This window comes from Doryrhamphus excisus, linkage group LG19 (genome assembly GCF_037039965.1).
Source record: "Doryrhamphus excisus strain RoL-2023G ecotype Guam linkage group LG19, RoL_Dexc_Guam_v1.1, whole genome shotgun sequence".
NCBI lineage: Eukaryota > Metazoa > Chordata > Actinopteri > Syngnathiformes > Syngnathidae > Doryrhamphus > Doryrhamphus excisus.
This window is the reverse complement of record NC_136375.1, coordinates 11,047,227-11,063,632: the sequence shown is the minus strand read 5'-3', so window position 1 is coordinate 11,063,632 and position 16,406 is coordinate 11,047,227. Positions and strand designations below refer to the sequence as shown.

General features: G+C 45.0%; 4 protein-coding genes across 5 annotated transcripts in view; 3 read left to right on the top strand and 1 right to left on the bottom strand.

Annotated features, from left to right (window-relative positions):
• The window catches only part of ncoa7b (nuclear receptor coactivator 7b), a 36,304-nt gene extending 33,540 nt beyond the window's left edge, over positions 1-2,764 (bottom strand). Inside the window, exon 1 of the mRNA XM_058056163.2 lies at positions 2,370-2,764. The gene's annotated coding sequence lies outside the window, so the exon portion shown is untranslated. The remainder of the gene's footprint in view (positions 1-2,369) is intronic.
• On the top strand, positions 1,495-6,552 carry fdft1 (farnesyl-diphosphate farnesyltransferase 1). Of its 2 annotated transcripts, XM_058056168.2 has the most exons (8): positions 1,495-1,692; positions 2,671-2,768; positions 3,316-3,499; positions 3,720-3,848; positions 3,948-4,139; positions 4,246-4,422; positions 5,040-5,192; positions 5,540-6,550. In XM_058056168.2, the coding sequence occupies exons 1-8, from the start codon at positions 1,594-1,596 to the stop codon at positions 5,750-5,752; spliced, it is 1,245 nt and encodes a 414-aa protein (XP_057912151.2). In that variant the 5' UTR covers positions 1,495-1,593; the 3' UTR covers positions 5,753-6,550. The 2 variants fall into 2 exon arrangements, with proteins under 2 accessions (XP_057912151.2, XP_057912150.2); XM_058056167.2 differs by lacking the exon at positions 1,495-1,692 and having other exon boundaries at positions 1,832-2,768; positions 5,540-6,552.
• Positions 6,553-7,334: 782 nt separating this feature from the next.
• Positions 7,335-10,545, top strand: ctsbb (cathepsin Bb). The gene is made up of 9 exons (XM_058056170.2): positions 7,335-7,445; positions 7,508-7,593; positions 7,726-7,840; positions 7,929-8,044; positions 9,466-9,551; positions 9,625-9,768; positions 9,834-9,950; positions 10,037-10,165; positions 10,239-10,545. The coding sequence occupies exons 1-9, from the start codon at positions 7,335-7,337 to the stop codon at positions 10,313-10,315; spliced, it is 981 nt and encodes a 326-aa protein (XP_057912153.2). The 3' UTR covers positions 10,316-10,545.
• Positions 10,546-11,558: 1,013 nt separating this feature from the next.
• LOC131107678 (phospholipase ABHD3-like) lies at positions 11,559-16,292 on the top strand. The gene is made up of 9 exons (XM_058057929.2): positions 11,559-11,732; positions 11,997-12,157; positions 12,222-12,404; positions 12,484-12,529; positions 13,038-13,150; positions 13,221-13,394; positions 15,393-15,441; positions 15,511-15,676; positions 15,748-16,292. The coding sequence occupies exons 1-9, from the start codon at positions 11,610-11,612 to the stop codon at positions 15,969-15,971; spliced, it is 1,239 nt and encodes a 412-aa protein (XP_057913912.1). The 5' UTR covers positions 11,559-11,609; the 3' UTR covers positions 15,972-16,292.
• The last annotated feature ends 114 nt before the right edge of the window (positions 16,293-16,406 follow it).

Sequence of the window (16,406 nt, the reverse complement as noted above, 5' to 3'; positions counted from 1 at the left end):
ATATCCATCTATCCATTTACTATACCACTTATCCTCATTAGGGTCGCGGGGGTATGCTGGAGCCTACCCTAGCTGACTTCAGGTGAGAGGCGGGGTGACTGTGTAGTGAGAAGCTACATACATTTTGATAAAGTTTTACGTTTATAGTGGAGTACGGCGGAATACTCAAATGTTCTTGAGTACCTCTAGCACGGTTCTCCTGCCACAGTTTTAGACTCAGTGTTCTTGTTTATTGTAGAAGTTAAAAGGGTTTTTTCAGTTGCCTGAAAATTGTCCAATAAGAGGAAAAATAATAGTGAATAACAAAAATGTCTTAATATCTATTAAAAAAATGTACCACAAGTTACCATTCAACAAATATCCATTGATATTTCAAAATTTGACCATGTCATGAATTATTATTATTTAAGTAGCCGCCCTCCTCACTAGCCACATAAATCCCTGTTAGTATTTATTTGTAAAGGTGCAACCCATAGTGACGTTCTGTTCTAATTACCATGTGTAACCTTCATTTTAGGGCTGGTGCGCCGTGACTGTACAGTATTTTGTTTGTAAATGTGGTATATTGTGCTACGTTTCATTACCTAGGCTGCAACTTTATTTACATGTAAAGGCTCTCCACTCCAGTATAATTGTGTAATTCACCTTTTGTGCTATATTGCATTGAGATGCACTAACATGACACTACCTGATACTTTCTCTTTGGTGCCGCGGTGGCTCTTAACGGAGTACACAATGTGACACCAAGCAAATGCATGGTGTATGTGTACAAATGTCAGCATTTGCATTTAATAAAGGGAAGGTGACCACACACTTGATTCAAGTTGTTCTATTCACGCATGGAAAGAGAGTCAGTACAGGAGCTGTGCTACCATTTCTGCCTTCACAAAAGATAATTATGCACAAGTCTGAGTAACATATAGGTCTAAAATTGTGGTGTGTGCTAGAAAGTACATGTGTCAAATGTAAAGTGGACATCAAATGATTATACAATCATGGCACTATAAATAAGTGTTAGTTGTTTTAATTTAATTGTCTGTTATCCCGTGACAATATCTGGCCACTCTCATGCAGTTAAATAATTGATAAATAATATATAGAAACATCTCTCATTATGAGAACTCCCAGTTCTACACCACTTCAACCTGGAATCAAAAAGTACTATTTACAAATTTCACATCGGATGGCATCTCTAGTTGGACTGGCAGAAATGGGCGTTCCTCTTATTAATGGACCAATCACAGCATTGTATGTGTAAAACTTTACATTTACAGCTAGCAATATGCTAGCAAGTGAGACTAATTGTATTTGTAGCCAAGCAGGATTACACTCGAGCGACCTTTCCGCTACCTCCTGGCTCCCAACCCAAACAGCCAATCATAAACCAAGCTCCAGTAAGGTAACTGTAGGCGGGCTATCACACCAGTCTTTCTGCTCCCTCATTGGCCACTGTCCGCTGAACCCATGCGACGCCAACCAATCACAGGCGTGGGTCGATCTGGCCTTAGCAGGGAGAGTAGCTTTCCGCATCTTTTCTCGAATGGAGACCCCAGCGTACATACGATTACGATTCTGATCTGATTTTGGAGCAACATGGACGTCCTAAAGTCTCTGGGCCATCCGGAAGAGATTTTCAACCTCTTCAAGTTTAAGATGGGAGGCTGCAGAGCCGTCATGCCCAAATTGGATTACGTGAGTAAAATAACACAATTCTATAACATGCCATCTAAAAGCAAAATACATGAGGGGGATGCTTATCTTGTTACCAAATGTTACATTACACGCCCAGAGAGAGATGCTATTGCGCATGTGTGACTGCTAATCCCATCGTGTTGACGCCAACCGGATAGGAACCACTATACATTGATAATGAGTGACATAATGAATTTCAACTGGTAACATTTCGTGGAAACGTACTCATATTGCATTGTTTCGGTGCATGACGTACTGTACGCAGGTGCAGGTATCTGCTATTACACCCATGTGCCACTAGATGTCCCCATTTGAAAACACTGGCCACGGCATTAGGTACACCTGGGGCACAATCCAAAACAGAGGCATGAGAATTATCTTTTTATAGTATAATATTCACACAACTGTAGTATTAGATCGATGTGGGTAGTAATTTGACCAATGAGTGCAAATGACCAAAGTATGCAAGACAACAACATATAAAAATAGCGAGTAAAACTCTAACTGTACAAACGGTTTGTACAACGTGAGCTATTAGCATGGAGCCGTAAACAAATAGCAACTAGCAACCTAGCAGGGGAGTTGTTTTGAGTTGTGCAGGAAGGAGGGGCTCTACGCGACACACACTCTGCACAAAGTTTAGCGCCCCCCCCCCCCCCTCCAAGGTTGAAGCTCACCTCGCCCAGCTGCTCGTCCTCTACATGTGCGTCTGCGTCGAAACGTCGAGTCCAAAACCTACCCAGCCGTCGAGGTCCTCGCATGGCCGCCGGAACCTGCTGCAAGTGTCCCATCTCTCTGTCCGTGTTCAAGCGCTCTCTCTCGGTAGCACCGCGGGGTTCAACGCCCGCCCATCCTCGCTCCCTCCTGGCGGGCTGGAGGCTCGGAGAGCGGGGCCTACAAGAGGCCGCCCGGCCCTCAAGCGTCCTCAGACCCGCGGGGTTCAGTCGACACACGGCCTTCTTTTGTCTGTCTTGTCAGGAGTCCATGAGCGAGAGCCTGAGGACGTGTTATGTGTACCTCAATCAAACCAGCAGGAGTTTTGCAGCTGTCATTCAGGCCTTGGATGGGGAGCTAAGGTGAGTACACAAACTAGCAAGGGGTGTGTCCCCAGGGTCTGCACGCCCGTCGGTTCACCATTAGCGCTATACAGACTACTGTTGTCAAAGTTAAATTTGTCAAATGTAACTTTGTGTAAGTAAGGGCTAATGAAGTCAGTTGTTGGGGGGAGGGGGGCAGTACAATTTTAGAAAAGCTGTGGACTGGGGGGGGGCTGGGCCTCTCCCCTAGTTCACCAAATAGCATTGTCATACAGAAACACAGGAAATATGTTTACATTAGTCAAAGATGTATATGGCTGGAGGTGCTGTTTGCAAGCTCCTTCTGCAAAAATGCAAGCCAAAGATTCTCTGTGACAGGAGTGCTCTGCTATTTTAAGAAATGCAAAAACATGGGTCAAAGAGCCTCTACATGACAGGAGTGCTGTGTCTTACGCACTGAAGGGGAGTCGTCTTCAACTATGTCTTAATTTAAGGCCAGTGTGCTTTGTCAGAAAGTCAAAGAAATGCTCTTTCTGCCACTTTCTACATCACATTCATGTCCGCAATATTCTCCTCCCTCATTCAGACACGCCGTTTGCATTTTCTACCTGGTGCTGCGGGCACTGGACACAGTGGAGGACGACATGAGCATCCCTCTGGACAAGAAGGTCCCCATGCTGAATGATTTCCATACCTACCTGTACCAGGACGCCTGGAGCTTCAGCGAGAGCCGGGAGAAAGACCGCAAGGTTTTGGAGGACTTCCCCACGGTCAGTAGGAATTCCCTGGGTAGTATTGTGCTTGTAGTTTGCACTGTTCGTTACATTTTGGTTATGTATTAGAATACATGCTAAATATTCAAAACAGCTCCCAGTGTGTTGCGGTGATGTTGTACTTCACTGCAAACTACAACGGCAGTTCAATGACAAATATAATTCTGGTGAATTTGGTGATAAATGTGACAGCTATCTGTGTGTCTTTGCCAAACAGATATCACTGGAATTCCGAAACCTAGCTCAAGAATACAGGGAGGTTATCTCAGACATCTGCCACCGGATGGGAGCAGGAATGGCCGAATTCCTGGAGAAGAATGTGGACTCCATGAAGGAGTGGGACCAGGTTGGCCTTGTGTTTGGGTTTCTTTAACAAAGCATTCACATTTCTATGTAAATATACTCACAGTGTGACTGTGTGTGTGTTTGATAACCACCCGTGCAGTATTGCCACTATGTGGCAGGGCTTGTGGGCATTGGCCTTTCTCGCTTGTTCTCGGCGTCACAGCTTGAGGACCCTGAGGTGGGCTGGGACACAGAGTTGGCAAACTCCATGGGGCTCTTCCTCCAGAAGACCAACATCATCCGAGATTATCTGGAGGACACACAGGAGGGACGTGCCTTCTGGCCACGAGAGGTGAGAATGCACGTGTTTGTTTTTCATTTGGAGAACATATATCTTCACTTCCAGTGCAACCTTAACATTCACTCACCTCATAAAATGGCGTGTTTTCATATGGAAGGCGTGGAGCCAGTTTGCAGGCCGACTGGAGGACTTGGCGCAGCCCGAGAAGCTGGAATCAGCACTGTCGTGTCTCAATCTGCTGGTCACTGATGCTCTGCGCCACGTGCCAGACGTCATCGCCTACCTGACCCGTCTGCGCAACCAGAGCGTCTTCAATTTCTGCGCTATTCCTCAGGTAAGACATACTTTGCTCGCCATCACTATTTCTTTTTATGTATACCAATTTATCCATTGCTCGAGTGGTTAGCGCGCAGACCTCACAGCTAGGAGACCAGGGTTCAATTCCACCCTCGGCCATCTCTGTGTGGAGTTTGCATGTTCTCCCCGTGCATGCGTGGGTTTTCTCCAGGTACTCCGGTTTCCTCCCACATTCCAAAAACATGCTAGGTTAATTGGCGACTCCAAATTGTCCATAGGTATGAATGTGAGTGTGAATGGTTGTTTGTCTATATGTGCCCTGTGATTGGCTGGCGTCCAGTCCAGGGTGTACCCCGCCTCTCGCCCGAAGACAGCTGGAATAGGCTCCAGCACCCCCGCGACCCTTGTGAGGAAAATGCGGTAGAAAATGAATGAATAATTATGTTATAAGAGCGCCCTTGTCTCCCTCTGGCGGCTAGATGGTATATTACATGAACCCAGCCCCATTACGTTGAGGAGTTAATAGTAGATCATTACTGAAACTTCAGTCCAATTATCAGGGTACATGTGAGACATGGCGTATGTTTCTAATTACGGTACAGTAATTATGAATGCACTCTCATTTCTGCCACATGTAATTCCTTTGTTGACCAGGTGATGGCAATAGCTACACTGTCAACATGCTACAACAACCCCATGGTGTTCCAGGGAGTGGTAAAAATCCGAAAGGGACAGGCTGTGACTCTCATGATGGAGGCCACCAATATGCGAGCGGTGCAGAACATCATCAGCCAGTACAGCCAAGAGGTGGCCATGTTTTCTGCGTTTCTTTCTTTGCACTGTCATCATGTCATCATTCAAAATGTATTCTTGAGCTCATCCAGTCTTACCTCTGCACATACATGCTTAAATACCAACAGTATGCTTTGTTCTCAGAAAAACATACTGATGGTGCTTCCTAGGACAGCATTCCAGTATGCTGCACCCTTTGCATGAAATGACTTGCAAAATGACATAAATTGATCTGAACTAGTTACAAGTTACTATTTTAAAATAGGTATTGTTGTCTTGCAAAAGAGGTTTACCTGGTTAAATAAAGGATACTGAGGGTTTTAAAAAACTTAAAAACTAACTTGCTGGCGTTTCCTTTACAGATTCTGCACAAGGTCTCCCTCACTGACCCGTCACGGGAGAAGACCCTGCGTATCCTGGCCGTCATCAGAGAGAAGTCGCAGTCCAGCATCCCCATCAGGAGCCCCCACCTGTCACCCATGTATTTGTCGGCCGCCATGCTGCTGGCCGCCGTCAGCTGGCAGTACCTCAATGCCACAGCGGCGCAGGCACAGGGCGACATGCAGGGACAGTAAATGGGCTCCCCTCCCCCACAGAGACTTATTAAACCTCCTCCTTCACTGCTGTGGGGGTCCACTTGACCTGTGAATGGTCGAAGCACAACAGCAAAAAAAGCACTAGCATATGAATTCATTGTGGGTAAAATCACCAGCATAGAATGGACTCTTGTTAGGTGTTTATGGTCATTTGGCTTCCTTCATTTGTTATCGTTTTCTCCCATTATGTGTAAATAGTGATGTGATATAAGGGAAAGTATCTCCCACACACTCAGTGAACCAAAATTTCATTAACCTTTTGATGGATTTTCATCGTATTTTCCTCAAATTACATTGTAAGCTAACAAAACACCACCTCTGTCTGTTCCTACTCCTCGAGATGAATTCTCATGGGGTTTTTATTGTGATAAGAAGAGGAAAATCACTGTGCAAATGTATTTGTACTTTCATGTATTCTGAAGCTGCTAGTCAAGTGTCCTTAATAGATCTTTGGTGAGTTTGAGGTTTTTTTTGTAAAGGGAAAGACAGAAACCCAGAACCAAAGGTAAAGCTATACAAACATTGCTATGTGATGTCAATATTAGATTTATATGATGAATATACATTGGAGAAAATAAAATGGTCAGAGGATATAAATATGTTAGTTTTGAGTTTTTTGGGGTTTTTTTTTACAACTGGGAACATCACTGGATGACTTTTTAAAGTTTTGGTGGACTATGGGTATTTGGTTTAGAATTGGATTTGGTGCATGGCACCTTTTAGTGCTGTGGCATATGACAATCTATTCATTAAACCAGCATGTGACTCAGCGACGTGCAGCTTATAAAAATGGCAGTAAAAAGTCAGAGCATTTGTTTTTTTTTGGGTATTTTGTCTCGGATAAGCACGAGCATCGCCTGACACAACACAAGTAAGCCTCTGATCTATCTGATTATTGATTCAATTCTGTTTGACATTTTTCTGATCTAGTCTTAGACTGTATTTTTTTTTATTGGATACTGTACATAAAAGTCCTCAATACAAGTCAATGTTGAGGATGCCACACTTGCTACTTTAGTGTATTTAATAGAGACAATATATGACAATGCATGGCATACTGTATGTTGTAGAAAAAATAATTCATATACGTACTAGATATTATTTTGTATCACAGTGTCATGAACAAATGACAAGAAATATAGAAATAGAAGTAATGGCCTTCATCCTAAAAATTGTATCCACTTTATATACTGTATAATATAAATAATCACTATTACAAGTAGCTGCATGGCAGTCTAGTGGTTAGCACGCAGACCTCACAGCTCCGAGTGGAGTTTGCATGTTCTCCCCGTGCATGCGTGGGTTTTCTCCATGGACTCCGGTTTCCTCCCACATTCCAAAAACATGCTAGGTTAATTGGCGACTCCAAATTGTCCATAGGTATGAATGTGAGTGTGAATGGTTGTTTGTCTATATGTGCCCTGTGATTGGCTGGCCACCATTCCAGAAGAAAATGTCTTGTGGGGCACAAATGTGCTGTGTTCATAGTACCTACCTAATGATGAGCTGCCTGTTGATGAAACAATGTGATTAAACACAGCATTGTCATTGTCATTGTAGGATGCGTTCACTTGCCCTCCTCTTTGTCGCGGCGTCCGTCACCTGGGCTGACCTTTCACCTCTCTCCAAGGACATGATAAACGCTATCAACAAGGCCAACAGCACCTGGAAGGTGAGGATATTCGAGTGATTCTATTTGCTACGGTGATTACATCTAATCTCTATGTGCTCCAGGCAGGGCAGAACTTTGAAAAGGTTGATATCAGCTACGTGAAGGGGCTGTGTGGTACCATACTGAATGCAGCCAAGGCACCAAAAGTGTGAGTTTAAAAACATCTATAAATCTGTGTGTGGGATCATATGACATGCTCAGCTGACTATCAGCAGGTGCTTCTTATCTGCAAAGCTCCATCATTATCCCCTCTCTCTCTCTCTCTCCCTCTTTCGTTCAGAGTTCACGATATAGAAGGCATCCGACTTCCAGACAGTTTCGACGCACGCCAGCAGTGGCCCAAGTGTCCCACAATCAAGCAGATCCGAGACCAGGGCTCCTGCGGGTCCTGTTGGGTAATGGAGAGAATAAACAATAAGCATACAAAATACCTTTTTTTACCAGATGAAACATTTAGTACAACCATGTTTTTCTTTGGGACAGGCCTTTGGGGCGGCGGAGGCAATGTCGGACAGACTGTGCATACACAGTGGTGGGAAAATCTCTGTGGAGATCTCAGCAGAAGATCTTCTCTCCTGCTGTGATGAATGCGGGATGGGGTGAGGGTGACTTTTGCACAATGTGGACAAAAGTATTGGGTCACGCACAGGCAGGCAAAATGGAGCAGCCATAAGATGTGATACTGTTCTGGGAAAACCTTGCTATGCTGTTGAAATATAAAGAATTACGATTCAGAGAGCACTAATGAGGCTTAGCTGAACACTTACATAATACGTGTGTCTAATTTGGGCTCTTTGTCCTGAATTACACCATCTGTACCGCTTGTTGGAAACATCGTTATAGTCGAGTGTAGCTCAATGATTCTCAACTGGTCAAGCTTGAGAGGAAGGACGTCAAACATGGCGTCCGTCCGACACACAGCTGCAGATATAGACATAGACATAGACATAGACATAGACTCCCTTTATTGTCATTGCACAAAAACACAGTAGTGAAATTGCCAATGAAATGTCGTTGCCTGGCTCCCATATAATAACAGACACAAAAGAAGATAAGTAATAATAAATAATAATAATAATAATAATGTGGATATCAGCTAGAGAAGAGTGCCCCATAAAGTGACAGCACCTCAGCGCTGCAGCTCATTCATTCATTCATTCATTTTCTACTGCTTTTCCTCACGAGGGTCGTGGGGGTGCTGGAGCCTATCCCAGCTGTCTTAGAGCGAGAGGCGGGGGTACACCCTGGACTGGTCGCCCAGCCAATCACAGGGCACATATAGACAAACAACCATTCACACTCACATTCATACCTATGGACAATTTGGAGTGGCCAATTAACCTAACATGTTTTTGGAATGTGGGAGGAAACCGGAGTACCCGGAGAAAACCCACGCATGCACGGGGAGAACATGCAAACTCCACACAGAGATGCCCGAGGGTGGAATTGAATCCTGGTGCTGCAGCTAATGTTGAGTTGAAAAATATAAGATATATGAAACATGTGGGCGGCACGGTGGTCTAGTGGTTAGCGCGCAGACCTCACAGCTAGGAGACCAGGGTTCAATTCCACCCTCGGCCATCACTGTGTGGAGTTTGCATGTTCTCCCGTGCATGCGTGGGTTTTCTCCGGGTACTCCGGTTTCCTCCCACATTCCAAAAACATGCTAGGTTAATTGGTGACTCCAAATTGTCCATAGGTATGAATGTGAGTGTGAATGGTTGTTTGTCTATATGTGCCCTGTGATTGGCTGGCCACCAGTCCAGGGTGTACCCCGCCTCTCGCCCCAAGACAGCTGGGATAGGATCCAGCACCCCCGCGACCCTCGTGAGGAAAAGCGTTAGAAAATGAATGAATGAATGAATGAATGAATGAATGAATGAAACATGTGATTCCTGCAATTTGGGTTAACAGTTGTCATTGAGGGGCGATAGAGGGTGACACAGCCAAACCAGTTAAGAATCACTGCCATAGTTGAACCCGGGCATCTATATGGTGTGTCACTCGCTTGTGTTCGTAGTTGTTATGGTGGCTTTCCCTCTGCTGCTTGGGACTTCTGGGTAAAGTCGGGCCTCGTGACCGGTGGCCTCTACAACTCCAAAGTGGGTAAGTTCCTCCCAGACGCATGCAGTGAAGGTCAGACTCAGTTGTGTCTTGACTTCATGGCGACCGCCTGCAGGTTGCCGTCCATACTCCCTGTCCCCATGTGAGCATCACGTCAATGGAACGCGTCCTCCATGTCAGGGTGAGGAGGAGACTCCCAAATGTGTGAAGCAGTGCATTGACGGGTACTCGCTGTCCTACCCCAAGGACAAGCACTTTGGTATGGAGCTCAACACAGCACAATATTTTATACCAAGTTAACTCCATGCATGTCTTCAACCACAGGAAGACGGGCGTATAGCATCTCTCCCGAACAGGAGCAGATCATGAAGGAGCTTTACACAAGCGGACCTGTGGAGGCTGCTTTTACCGTCTATGCGGATTTCCCCCTGTATAAGTCTGGTGGGTTTGTGTGGCAGCAACAAATGCCCAATAAAAATGTACGCAGGGAAAAGACTTATCATTATGCACTGTACCGTATCTTATAGGTGTGTACCAGCATGTGAAGGGGGAGATGCTGGGTGGTCACGCCATTAAGCTTCTCGGCTGGGGGGAGGAGAACGGGACACCTTACTGGCTGGCAGCCAACTCCTGGAACAGTGACTGGGGAGACAAAGGTATGTGAAGATGATCAAATGGAAATAACAGAAGGATATGGTCTGAGATAATGTTTGTTTTCCTCTTTAAAAGGTTTTTTCAAGATCAAGCGTGGAAGTGATGAATGTGGAATCGAATCAGAGGTGGTGGCAGGAACCCCGCTCAACTAGATTCGGGGGAATTTAAGAGCATGAAATTAGGATTCTTTTGCACATTATCATTAGTCGTTTACACATTTTTTTTAAATTGCCTGGGCGGAAACTGTATTATTGCATCTTAAATTGCACACCACAAATCTTACACACTGTTTAAAGCCAATGCATTGGTTTGTTTTCATATTTGACTAGTGTCCCTGACTGAACAAGTTCAAGTTCAAGTTCACAAAACATGCTGCAAGGCATATATAATAATGATGCTACAGGTTATATTACCACAAAAGTAATAAAACTGCTTTCACACATGCGTGCATAGTAATGATTGTATATTCTATGTTAATAAAAATGCCTTGAATATCCTCAGTTGTTGCATCACATATCATCAGTGGTTCTCAATTATTGTTTTTGTGCCCCCCCATCCCAATGGAAGCTCATATCTATTTATTTATCTGTACTGTGCAGACTGAGCTGTAAACTGAAACCAGCGAAATGCAACACAATGGAGAGCATTCATACATGTTGGCAGATCTACACTAATATTGAATGTTCTCCCTGCCTCTCAGGTCCCCTCAGCGGGAACCCGCCCCTCCTATTTCAGAAGCACTGGATAATATTAAAGTTTAAAAGAACTGCATGGAATACAATTCTCCTGTCAAAATAAAAAAAACAACCACATTTAGGAGGAAAATATTAATGTGCATTTTTTTGCAGGCCACTTAAAATAATGTGGCGGGCAAGATCTGGCCCCAGGGCCTTAAGTTTGACACCTGTGGCAGACTATTCAGAAGAGTAATTTCAATACTATTGCAACTGGTGATTGCATTTTAATTAACCATTTAGGAAAACCTAGAAAGACTGCAAATGTACACAATCCAGTCACAATGTTTCTCTTTCAGCATAAAAGCATTATAATTCTCAGCGCATGCGCAACTTACCACCCTCTCTTTTCGCCATAATGGTTACGTAACGGAAGAGGAGGGATTCGAGTTGTTGCAATTAGCATTTAAAACAGGGACTTTCCAAAATTTGCTTCCTCAGATGGAAAGTACAGTACGTAGTTTACATTGTACTCAATACACAGTGCAGCGTACTGACGGAAGTAATTTGATTTGAGACACACAGTCATTGTATTTGAAAGCACTGCCAGGCAGGAAGTTGACGCTACAGGTGTCGTCACGGCTACGCGGGAAGTGCTTAAAACGTTTAAGGGGCACAATGAGGGCGGGTCATCATTCGTTGCCGGCCGACGAGTGAGTCATATCGAACGCGGTTCGTTGAGGTGATCGGTAGACACATTTAGGTCGCCGGCATGCTCTTGTCTCTGCTGGATCTGTGGACAGCCCATTGGGAGTTTGTCTCCTTCAGAGCTGACACCGTGCTCGTATGCTCGCTCACGGCCGCACTGTGCTACCTGTGGGCCCGCAAGGGTCAGGTGAGTTCCCGTTAAACCCATCCACAGCTGCTGACTTATTTATTGGTGTGATTATGTAGCCTGCATTGTGACACAGGATAAGCCTTCTCTGGTTTACACCACCTGCAATGCTTTAAAACTTGCTCTTCCACTTGTCAAATTAATGTAAAAGCAGTGTATGAGGAAATGCTAAACTTTAGGATGTCGCCTGCAGACACATGCAGACATGGCATCTGTAAAGCAGAAGTTTGCAGTGAAGATTAAAAGAGGTGTGTCTCCTTTCAGAGGCCCGTCCTGGTGTGCAGCGAGGCTTTCCATAGTTTCCTCCAGCAGCACTGTCCCGTCGTGATGGAGAGCTTCAGTCCAACGCCGTGGTGCTGGGGAGGCCGACTTCAAACCGTGGTCTCTTACTTCATCAAGTCCAGACCTCCCGTCACCTATCGCAAGTAGGTCCAAATCCATCCTGTTCAGATTGCGTTCCTCTTGTTTTTAACATGTTTTGTCACACAGTACGCGTATCCGCACGGATGATGGTGGTCAGATATCCCTTGACTGGGTGGACAATCACGCCAGCGCCGCCTACCCAGAATCCTCCACCCGGCCCACGGTGCTCCTCCTCCCGGGCTTGACGGGGAACAGCCAGCAACCTTATGTGCTCCATGCTGTCAAGCATGCCACTCGCCATGGCTACAGGTTGGCAGATCATATTTCTTCTATTCATATTGCCAAAATAGGCAAGAAGTATTACATGATCAAGATCCTGTACTTCTAGATGTGTGGTCTTCAACAACAGAGGCTTTGGAGGGGAAGAGCTGCTTGTAAGTCCTCCTGGTAAATACCAAAAAAGGTTCACGATAGGTTTGTTGGAAAAAGTATTAAAAGTAATTATAGGGGACCCATTATACAAATTTTTTTGGCCCTTTGTTTTGAGTTGTGGACTCCTATACAGCAGCTACACACAATAACCAGCACATAAAGCTTTCTAGTTCTTCCAGAATCTGCACCTATTTGCCTGTATTTCTTTGGATTTCCTGCTTCCCGTCCTGTTTTCGTCTGTTTTAATGTATTCCACCCACAGCCCGCCTCCAGGCATGCCTACTCCGATATGGTTGGTCATACTTGTGAGTGTTTAGAAGCACTTCCGGTTTGTGCCGCTAGCTGTGAACGGTACAGGAGTTCATAATAAATGGTGATGCAACTAATGTTGTATTAGTTTGGCCCAGTCTGACATAATAATTTGAATCTGTGTGTTAATCCACTGCTGAAAGTAGTCCACAACAATGCACCGCTAACTATTTCTATTGTGTCTCCTCTTGTGTCCTTTAGACCCCAAAGACATTCTGTGCTGCCAACACCTCAGATCTGGAACATGTGGTGCTTCATGTCAAAAGCCTCTACCCACAAGCCCCTATCTTTGGTGCTGGTGTCTCTATGGGGGGGTGAGTGGTCGCAGTCTTCTGCTAATGCATGAATTGTCTGTTTACCAAGCTTTCTGTTTTGTGTGTACAGAATGTTATTGCTGAACTACTTGGGCCGCAAGGGCTCAGAGTCGGGGTTGGTGGCGGGTTTGACCGTGTCCGTCCTCTGGGATGCGCTCAAGTCGAACACCTCCATGGAGCAACATGTCAACTGGCTGCTCTTCAACAAACAACTCACACACGAACTTTGTAATACTGTCCTCAGGTCAGTTAAAATGTTTCCTTTGGAAGGCTTAGAATAGGGATTCTCAGGCCCTGTCTACTCTTTTTTTGGAGAGTTGGAAAAACAATTTGCATGCAGTGTCTGATCAGTAAATTGTCATATCCACACGGGAACTGATCAGGAGAAAAACATATAAGACACACCTTAATGTGGCAACACAGACAAAACCATGTGACATACCAAAACTACAGAAGGAAGAAGTACTACAGACGTCTATCGTCGTTAGCTCGTCTAGACTTCTGACAAAGTTTAATTACTTTTGTGAGTCACTTTGGAGTATAACATAAAAACTACATATCATAGGAATGTCAACTGAGACTCACAGACTCTGCATTGGTCTGTTTTGGTGAAGACACAACTGAACAAACAGAAAAACCTCTCATTTTATCGGTCGAGCTAAGTTCCTATCCTCACCTATGGTCATGAGCTTACGGACGTGACCCAAAGGACCAGATTGTGGGTACAAACAGCCAAAATTTGTTTCTCCGTAGGGTGGCTGGGCTCTCTTTTAGAGAAAAGTTGAGCAGTGTCATCTGGGACAAACTCTTAAAAGCAGCCAGATGATGTGGCTTGGGCATCTGGTCAGAATGCCTCCCGTATGCCTCCTTGGGGAGGTGTTAAGGGCACGTCTGAAAGGTAGGAGGCCTCAGGGAAGACCCAGGACATGTTGGAGGGACTACTATCTCGCTCAACTGGCCTGGGAATGCCTCAGGATCCACCGGAAGGAGCTGGATGAAGTAGCTGTGGAGAAGGAAATCTGGGCTTGCCTGGTTAGGCTGCTGCCCCCGCGCACCAAACTCTGATAAACAGATGGATGTCGACTGGGAGTCATGCTAGTTGAAATATGCAGGTATTTTGTTGGCTGTTCAGCAGCGGTAAACAACTGGTTATTTCAGGTCATGCGATGGGGCTGTGATGTCATTGATTCAAAAATATATAGTTTTGGGCACCCTGAACGCCGTTGCCTTGTGGATGAACGGCTGAAGCAATAAAATACTGTCCGTTTCCACCTGAGAACGTTCCTGTGTGGACAGGCCTTCAAAATGGGGCCCATAATCCATAGGTTGGGCGATGGCGACATCAATAAAGTTATGGCATGTCGTTTAAATTTAAGTCGGAACCACCTGGCTATAACACACATTGTGCCTTTTAGCTCGGGACACACTAAGTGCAAAACGCTGCTGTCCAGTCCATTGCATTTTCTTTTGCTTACTGTATATGAATTCGGGTCATTGGGGCAGCATTAGTAGGGAAGTCCAGACTTCTTGGTCTCCAGCCACCTCTTCCAGTTCCATCGGGAGGACACCAATGTGTTCCCAGGCCAGCTGTGAGACATAATCCCTCCAGGGTATCCTCGATCTGCACAGGGCCTTCTCCCGACTGGGCATGCCCGGAACACCTCACCAGGGAGGTGACCAGGAGGCATCCAGACTAGATGCCAGAGACATCCCACCTGGCTCCTCTCGATGAGAAGAAGCAGCGGCTCTACTCTGAGCTCTCCTGGATGACCAAGCTCCTCACCAACACTCTCAAGGTGAGTCCAGACACCCTACGGAGGAAATGCATTTCAGCCGCTTGTATCTTTCGGTCACAACCCAAAGCTCATGACCATAGGTAAAAGTGGGAACATCAGCTTTCAGCTCTCGACCATGACTGTCCGGTACAGTGACCGCATTACTGCAGATGCTGCGCCGAGCCACCTGTTGACCTTTCACTCCAACCTTCCCTAACTTGTTGACAAGACCCCGAGATACTTGAACTTGATCTGCAGTCAATAGCACAATAGACAAAGTACTGAAGTCCATCCATTTCATCAAGGGATGCAAAGGCCAAATCAGCTAAGCTTGGAAAATGTGACATCTATGGCATCTAGAACAAATGGGCAGGATTTTGGAAATATTCTCTCCTGTAAGGAGTCTGGTCCCAAAAAGTTTAAGAACCACTGCTTGGACTATAAAGCTGTTAAACTATGTCTTCCAGGCACAGGGTGATTCTGGAGAAAGTAGTGGACATTGAGAAAGTCCTCCAGGTAGAACACATTTCTTGACTGTCACACTTCCAGTCTCCAGATTGATAATCCTCGTCATTCTATTCAAAGGCCCGCTGTATCAGGGAATTTGATGAACGCTTTACCACGCTGCTGTTTGGCTACAAGACATGCATAGAATACTACCAAGATGCCAGCCCTAACAAAAAACTTCCTCATATTTCTGTGCCTGTTTTGTGTCTCAACGCAGCAGACGACCCCTTCTCGCCGCAGAATGGTCAGTTTTGGAGGATGAGCACAATCGGTGTTATCATTAACTAAATCTAATTTTACTTCCTTTCATCACAGCCTTCCCGGTGGCCATAGTCCAGGACATGCCCAATGTGGCACTTTTGGTGACATCCCATGGTGGACACATAGCCTTCATGGAGGGCTGGTTCCCACGTGGCGACTCTTACATGGAACGTGTGTTCAATCAGTTCATCCATGCGGCCTTGGAACACCCACAGGATATCAGGAAAGCATGCGGCCTGGAGCAGGAGCAGAGATGCTCAGTGTCGGAGCTTAATTAACTGGACTCGTGGTTATAGTCATGCAGGAGCAGCAAAACATAATCGTGGAAGTGTTTGGGTTTACAACTGTAATGAATAACACGGTGACAAGTGTGATCTACCTCAACGCCTCAGTATTCTGACCCTCCTTGGCGGCCGCACTAGTCACAAAACGTGATTTATTTTTAATTGCCTAAACATTTGCCATCACGGTATATATAAAGATCATATTTTAAGATGTTTACCATGGAATGAAGTCTTGTTGTGCACTTGTTTCCCCTTTTGAATCATGAATTCGTTTTCATTGAAATATATAATTCAACATTGTATTTTTTGTCTTCATTTTTTCCATTATTACCAGAATTAAACTTTTTATAATTTAATTTAATTATAACTTTTTAGAATTTATTTGTATAAGTCTTGATTGCAATCCTGCTTTTGTAACTGTTTCTTATT